At 53.8% G+C, this 7,515-nt stretch overlaps 3 protein-coding genes across 3 annotated transcripts; 1 reads left to right on the forward strand and 2 right to left on the reverse strand.

Moving 5' to 3' along the window:
* Positions 1-940: 940 nt before the first annotated feature.
* Positions 941-2,100, reverse strand: N657DRAFT_665168 (ferritin-like protein). Its single transcript, XM_062795280.1, has 4 exons — positions 1,879-2,100; positions 1,700-1,803; positions 1,392-1,613; positions 941-1,325 (listed from the first exon to the last, which is right to left on the reverse strand). Exons 1-4 carry the CDS (start codon positions 1,978-1,980, stop codon positions 1,094-1,096), a joined length of 660 nt encoding a protein of 219 aa, XP_062645675.1. The 5' UTR covers positions 1,981-2,100; the 3' UTR covers positions 941-1,093.
* An 838-nt stretch (positions 2,101-2,938) lies between these two features.
* N657DRAFT_691863 (carboxyphosphonoenolpyruvate mutase) lies at positions 2,939-4,034 on the forward strand (the record flags this gene model as incomplete). The annotated part of the gene is made up of 3 exons (XM_062797128.1): positions 2,939-3,043; positions 3,091-3,555; positions 3,626-4,034. The coding sequence occupies 3 exons, from the start codon at positions 2,939-2,941 to the stop codon at positions 3,899-3,901; spliced, it is 846 nt and encodes a 281-aa protein (XP_062645676.1). The 3' UTR covers positions 3,902-4,034.
* A 641-nt stretch (positions 4,035-4,675) lies between these two features.
* N657DRAFT_100867 (uncharacterized protein) lies at positions 4,676-5,420 on the reverse strand. The gene is made up of 2 exons (XM_062785721.1): positions 4,984-5,420; positions 4,676-4,907 (listed from the first exon to the last, which is right to left on the reverse strand). The coding sequence occupies exons 1-2, from the start codon at positions 5,281-5,283 to the stop codon at positions 4,869-4,871; spliced, it is 339 nt and encodes a 112-aa protein (XP_062645677.1). The 5' UTR covers positions 5,284-5,420; the 3' UTR covers positions 4,676-4,868.
* Positions 5,421-7,515: the final 2,095 nt, after the last annotated feature.

Raw genomic sequence — 7,515 nt, forward strand, 5'->3', positions numbered from 1 at the left:
CCTAGTCCGTACCGTCCAAGTGGCAGCTTAAGTTTCTTGAACAGTTTGCTGTCTGTAACATAAACGCGACACCCCAGGCGGAGGAAGCTGTCTTAGGCCCCATGGGCGACTGGCTCCTGAAGTCATTCTGGCTGACACCGAAGCAAAGGAAGCCATGGCAACGCGCTTCAGAGAGGGTTGTGAGCGGGCTTGGCGCTGCCATCACGACCGCCCTAGCTGTCCGGTAACCAGTGTCACAAGCGGCAGCCACCCAGATGCCCATCTGGTAGTCTGCGAAGTCATGCAAATGCTCTAGATTCTTGGATCATGGCGGACAAATTCGCCTTTGCTCGGCCCAGAATGCCTGTACCGTCTGACGAAGACCCCAACAACGCAGCAGACTCAGACGCTCGGCCTGCTCTTATTGTCTTCTTTGGTGTGTCCCATACCGAGCATGTCATCGACTTCCCTTCCTACCCGTGGGATAACGAGGGACCTTCTATTCACTTGGACTACGTCGCCCAGGAAGACACCATCCGATACTCACTATGGGACGGCTTGGGTGCTCGGGGAAAGAGCGCTGCCATCCTTTTCCCGTGGATCCGTCAATCACCGGGCCAACCCAACTGGAACTGCACGCCACAGAATGGCGCTGGTCCCGTTGCCCCTTTGCACATCAAGTTCTTCGGGTATTTCTTGCTGAGGCACTTCAGGCTCCGACTCATGTCTGACGCGTTCGAGCCCTGCGCAGAGACTGGCTATGGCTATTTGATGCACTGTAGTAGTTTCCATCTGCTCACCCGATGATATTCAAGGGCGCATGGCGTACGAGCGTGGTCCGGCGGCGACAGTAAGCGATGACAACTTCCGGTTCACATCTTCAAGTATCACTCAGAGTGGTAAAACCGGAACTGAACCAGCTAAGAACAAGGTCACGTCCAGTGGAGGTCACGGTAAATGGGGGATACCACAGATTATGTATCTAGTCAACTAACTAGCCATCTGAAATACGAATCTGATGCTGCCCTTAAGAGGTTGAAGTAAATGTACGATACGTTCAAGGTATCCCAACCCTGATCATGTCCAGCCATCACCCTCAGTGAGGTCCTCCCAACTAAACCTTCACCTTGTACAACTCCTCGGTGATAGTGTCCGGGTCATTCCGCCCGCCCCACGGCACCACGCCCCCACTCATTCTCAGCTCCTTATCCAGGTGATACAGCCCATGGCCGGCCTGCTTGCTCACCCGGACGCACTGCTGCAGCAAGTCGCCCATGTCCTTGACGTGGCGCGTCTCCTTGCGCAGGAAGTGCGACTGGATGGCGTCCTCGGCCGCACCGTCTCCACTACATGACACAGATCACGTCAGCCATCATTTAGTACCTTTGACAACGCCTGTAGCAAAAGCTTACCACTTGTTCGCCTTCTCACACAGCCGCTGCAGGTCCTCGAGCAGGCTCTTCTCAACCTTCAGCGCCTCATGCACCGGCTGGACTGGATCGACGGGGCTGTCGGGCCAGCCGACGGTGGGCGGCTCGATGGCCGTCGGCTTGGAGCGGCCGCCGCGCTGGGCGAGGTACGACTCGAGCCAGTTGGCGTCGGCGAGACATTCGACGGCGCAGCGCTTCCAGAGCCTTAACTGTTGTCAGTTAAGGTATACCTTTGTGCTTGGTTTGGCGTGATAGAGAGCAGGAATGGTAAAGACGATGAGGGAACGTACGTGCCGAACCCGTGCAGCGCCACGTTGGAGCGGCAGCAGTCGTTGCTGAGCTTGCGGTAGAAGAACCAGCTCTGCAGCTCGATATGGATGTGTCCACGGATGGCCTGAGCAAGGGTGTTGATTAGTGATTCGGTGTCGGAACAGACGCGCGACAAGCTGAAACTGGGGTTGGTTCTTGCCTCCTCGAGCTCCTCCTTGAACGAGGTCGTCTTGACCAGCGTGTCAAGGTTCGTGTCGGAGAGGTGCTTGATGCCTTCCAAGACTTTCTCCGTGCCAGACATGTTGAAAGTAGAAGTGTGGCTATGGGTTCTGATGTTGATGCTATGATTCTGGCTGCACTCTGCTGATATTATTGTTCAACACGGTAAACAAAAGGTCGAAGGCAGCAGTGAGCATTGAAGTGTACCTCGTCCGTTATTATGGCCTCCCCGCGTCGGTGGCTGCGGGGAGTAGTCGTCGTAACCGTTACATCATATCATGAGTAAGGTAGTCATCCGAACTTAAGGTAGGTACTTACATGTAATTAGGTGCACATCCCATTTCCGCTTAACGGACTGGATCCAGTCCCCAGTGAGCACCAAGGACGGGAATATGAAGGGCGCACTGCTAGGTGGGTTCAGTTTTAAGGGAACTGCCACTTTAACGTCGTGGCGATGTTTCTGATTGCCGCATTATAAATTGATAGCTTTCGACGTGATTTGCTTGTGAACCAGCCCCTACTTGACCTGAAGGACAGCATCATCCGTCGAGAGGAAGATAACTCAACTTTGTTACACTACCTTACCCTAAACCATTGGCCATCCTACAACAGTGAGCCGGTCCGCGAGTCGTCCGACTTTACAGCCTGTGGCTTGTTCTGTGCTCCCGGCCATCTTGATCCGTTCAACAAGAAGAATTTATGACCTCACCACCTTCGTCACCATCAGCCCGGGGCAGCTTCTGGACCATATCTCACTTACTACCTTAGTGTACAAACCAAATCTGAATTACACACTAACGTTAGCACTTCCATTTTGGTAATATCATCTCCTTCGAACGATGGCCCCGACACAAATCTGCTCGAGATAAAAAAACAGAGACAAAGACTGCAATGGTTATCGCGACTGGAAAAGGCCCTAAGCTCCTTCACGAGGCTTTGAACAGCAGTAAGATAAGTCCTTTCATACTCTGACTTTTTAGTTCAATTATGTACATCAGGTGATCTCGGCTCACGCATATAACGACTTCCGCAGAGAAAGGATGCCTCATCGGCCCGGGCGCCTTCGACGGCATCTCCACAAGGTAGCCTCCAGCTTCGACCTTGACTTCCTCTACCTCGCCGGCAGCGGGGCGACGGGCTCGGTGGTGGGGCAGCCGGACCTGTCGGTCATGACGGCTGACGAGCTGCCAAGGCGTCCGAGATTGTGGCGCAGAACACGCACCTGCCCCTCATCGCCGACGCCGACACGGGCTTTGGCGGCCCGCTCGACATCCGCCGCACCATCCAGCTATACGAGCACGCCGGCGTGGCTGGCTGCCACATTAAGGACCAAGTGTTTCCCAAGCGGTGCGGCCAGCTCAAGGGCAAGGATGTCGTCGATCTGCAGGTCTACCTCGAGCGGATCCGGAGTGCCGTCGAGGCCAGGACGAATGCGGAGTTCGCCATCATCGCGCGGACGGATGCGCGCAATGCAAAGTCGTTTGGCGGTGATCGGGCGTCGACCGAGGCGTTTCGCGAGGGCGTGAGGAGGCTCAAGGAGGCCATGGCGGCGGGCGCGGATATGGCGTTTATGGAGTCGACCTGGACCAAGGACGAGATGCGCGAGCTGGTTAGGGAGCTTGCGCCGCATCCGGTCATGATTGATGTCCTCCCAGATGTAAAGACTTACACTTACACGCCTTTCTCGCTCGTCTGAGAAGTAACACATGTGTGCTGATACCTTCAAGGGCCTCACCGGCAACCTGACCACGGCCGAATGCGAGGAGCTAGGCTTCGCTGCAGCCATATACCCGTGCACAGGCTTCATTTCGGCCATGCTCGCCATGCAAGAGTCGTACCGCGGACTCAAGGATGAGGGATCTGATCTCAACTACTGCCGGGGCAAGACGATTGTCGACTTTTTTGAGCAGCTCGGGCTGAAGGAGGCTATGCAATTTGATGAGAGAATCGAGAACTGGTCAAGGGAGGAGGTGCAGCACACGAGCGAGCAGCTCGAGAGCTGAAAGGCCGAAGTTAATGTGACCGGAGAGAGAGTGGGGGGCCTTGGAAGATGCGGTTTTATGTATACTGAATGGGTGATTCGGTAAATAGCCCCTGCTGCTTCGTGAAACTGTCGATACTGCTCTGCGAAGCAACAATTCTCTTCCGCCCTTGCCGGTGCACCCGTTTTCGTGCCAGAAGCTCTTCCTCCATATCGCGGATCTCTCGTTCCACCGCGCAGAGGTGTTCCTCGTCAGCCTGGCAGCATCTCTGGCAGGAAGCAACCCTTTCCACAATGCTGGGGGTTTCATTGCCGGATTGTGTCGTACTACTGACTTCTTCCTGCTCACGGCTGCTCCTGTCGTCTGAAGAGGTCTCGCTCGCACCAGGACGAACGGCCTCAGGGTTCTGGGGGGACGGAGGTAAAGTCGCGGCCGTGGGGTTTGTTGACGAGAGACGCAGGCGCGCCTTGCGTAGCGTCCTAGTGGGCTTGCTTGACTTGTTCATCAGGTGTTCCCTCAATTTGTCGCGCCGTTCGAAGCCCTTGCCTCTGATAGACTTCCTGCATCCGGGAGTCGGGCAAAGATGTTCTTCTGGATTGTGAAGGCCGAGGGATCTTACACCGTGCTGCTACTCTTGCATATGCCGGTCAAGGGTTTCCTTTCTAATGAAAGAACCCCCTCACGTTGGGCAGTTGAAGGAAGTGAGCTTGTTTGCTCGACGAGGAGGCAGCGGTGAAAGAATGAAGGAAATGGCTGCCGTGGGAGCGGATAGGAAATTCCCAGCGAAAAAGGAGCCCGAGGAACCTGGATTCAAGACACCTGGATTGCCTGGCATGATCTCTGGGTGTGCAAGGGATGGTTGGTGAGAGGCGGGGTGTCTTTCCTCGGTCGATAACTCATGCGCAAAAGTCCTGACATCTTACACAGGAGAAGATAGTCATTTGGCCAATCCTGGATCGGAAAGGCGAGAGCGTCCATCCAAGCTAAGTCAGAAACGAAATGTGATCCAAATCTGCGGACCAGTTCCCTATCTCGCGGAAAGGCGCCCGCCGAGTCAGATGCAGATCGAGACCATGGAGCGAGTACTAGGATATCTCACGTACCTCCGATATCCACACATCGTGCATGTTGTGGCGGCGGCGAGATGCTCTTATCCGTGCGGTCATGATGCTGCTGGATGAACATCCTACAAACTCCCCAGAGCACCACCAGGGCCGGCCATATCGTCCAGGGCGTGGTTGTACATAGGGGTCGTATGCCGCTGGGGAGCACGGAGGGAGGTTGCGGAGTTGAAGTCTGGAATGTAGACAGAGGCAGGTTCGAGTGCTTGACTGCATTGACTGCACCGCCAACCGAGCACCCGGACGGCGGGGATGCAGTTTCAGGAACTTGCTAGTTGCCATGGTTCATCGGGTTTAGATAATAGACGGGAGACGAAAACAGCGGCTCATCCCAACATCAAAACCTCTTTGGTGTGCTGTGCTGCACTGAGTAGGACGGGGCCAGAGCCACAGCTGTGATTTATAAACGACGGAATCGCTGAGATCAAATAATACTTCCAAGGTTTGGAAGCGCGGGGATGGAAGCGTGGGTGGGACCTGAGGCGGAGGCTAGCAGGGAGGGTCAATGAGTTAGGTACGCCAGATTTTGGCCGATGGAAGGCTAAGAATTGAAGATTTTAAAGTTCAATCGTCGAAGGGGAGATTGAACAAAAGGAAGACGCAAGATGGCTCAGTGAGACACTGGGGAGTGGGAGCGTGTTGGAAAAAGGGATGGTTCTGCCCCTTGCCAGTCGAGCGTGGTGTGTATGCGTAATGCCGATAGGTGAGCGCCCAACTGAGAAGTACGTATTTAACTTGCCGTTTTGGGGTGGTGGCTTATTCATCAGGGCGTCTCCTGACCTTGCTTCGAGAGAGCAAGGCGTATCAGTAGGCTGTGGTGACACGTCAAGCTGAGCCCACGTGCAACCTTTGTGACTTCCAGGTTTTGTCTCAACAGAAACCGTAGGTTAGTAACTTAGTAGGTACTGCTTGGTCCTCATGATTGACGAGTACTCCATTGCATATTTATTATGTTCTACTTGTGTACCTCGGATTTACTCACCATCCATCGTGGCTGGCATCTTTCTGAAACCTTTGTTTACCTGTAGTTATTCTTTTGTTTTCTGTTTTGTTCGTTTCTTGGTACCCGAGTCCTAACCCGACAAGTACCTTTCGACATGTCGGTGCAGAACCTTAATTGTGTTTCTGAGGCCATGTATCCGCGTTTATTCTCAGGAGTGTATTGGTTATGAATCGGACACATTTCAAGACGGTTTCAGCCTGTAAGTATGTACGTAATATGTTGTCGACACTAAGCTCTCGGATGTCTTCCATCATGGATGTATGCAATGGGAACCATATCATAACAACTGTTCCCCATTTGCTTCGCCGTGCGAGTCACCAAACACACAATCCGACCATCACCCAAGGTACCTTGGAGGCTGTATCCAAGGTGCCTCATAGATGATGCTGACGGGCTATCTACAAGGGCCCACGCCAGGTAGAATTCTTGCCATTCTGTTTACTCGTTCCGAGTATCCTTCAATGTTGGAAGATTCGAGTACGGCTATGTCGTTACGTTATCCCAACAGCTAACATACATATCCTCCATCAAAGCGGCCGTCACGGAGGACGCATCCCGAATCGCCCAACCTCACCTTCCGTCGCGTCCAGCACTACATGCTGGACAATGCATTTGCTCGTCTTTCCTGCCAGGCAGCCCACGCATTCAACTCACAGACGACGGTCAGAGATTGGGAGGTAGCCACCATGACAATGTTGGACGATCTCGCCAGAGTCGCTGAAGCGAAAAAAAGAAGAAAAAAAGAAAACAAAAAATAATGTAACGTTATCTAAAAGGGCGGCCGGGTGGGAATCCCATTCATTTTTTTCACATAATTTGGTCGCTCGGCACCGGACTTTAGAGGGAAGAATATTTTATTATTCCTACACCGCTGTGCCCTTGGGCTTGCCGGACCTTCAACTACTTACTATACAGGAAAACCGCGCCGTCGTGGGCCGGGTGAAAAACCCATATCTACAATCAAGGAAACGATCAGTGTGCGATCCTGCAAATACAAAGTGGGAAGGCCTCTTGGCCTCCGAAGGAAAGGGTATTAGACTGCGAGCTCCAGCTCCAGCCTCCTGGCCAGACTGTACATCGGCAGTTTCCCCGAGTCCATCAGCCAGTCCAGGATCCTCCCCGTTAGCCGTGCAGCTTTGGGACTGATTCCCTGTAGAACAGAATAAATGTCCCTTCGCGTTCTGACCTCGGCTCTCTCCCATCTTCGAGTCAACGGTGGGGCCAAACACCACATCACAAGGTGTTCGACAGTCTCTCGCCCCTCTCCACACTCGCATATAGGCGTCAGTACCTCTGGGACTCTTGGGACTCTCCTTTCGAATAAGAAAGCCCGAAGGCCTATGGCCCCGGTTCGAATCTGGATCAACAGTGAACTCTTCGCTCTGCTGAGGCCGTCGTGTCTCCTTAGGGTTTTGTCTTGGAACAGAGTCTCGTGCTGGTGGTCAAGGTCATCTGCGGGCCTCGTTGCTGTCCGGCCGTCTCGTTCCTTGAGCCACCTCTCTCTCCAGGCC

This window comes from Parathielavia appendiculata (assembly GCF_033297405.1).
Source record: "Parathielavia appendiculata strain CBS 731.68 unplaced genomic scaffold N657scaffold_10, whole genome shotgun sequence".
Lineage (NCBI taxonomy): Eukaryota > Fungi > Ascomycota > Sordariomycetes > Sordariales > Chaetomiaceae > Parathielavia > Parathielavia appendiculata.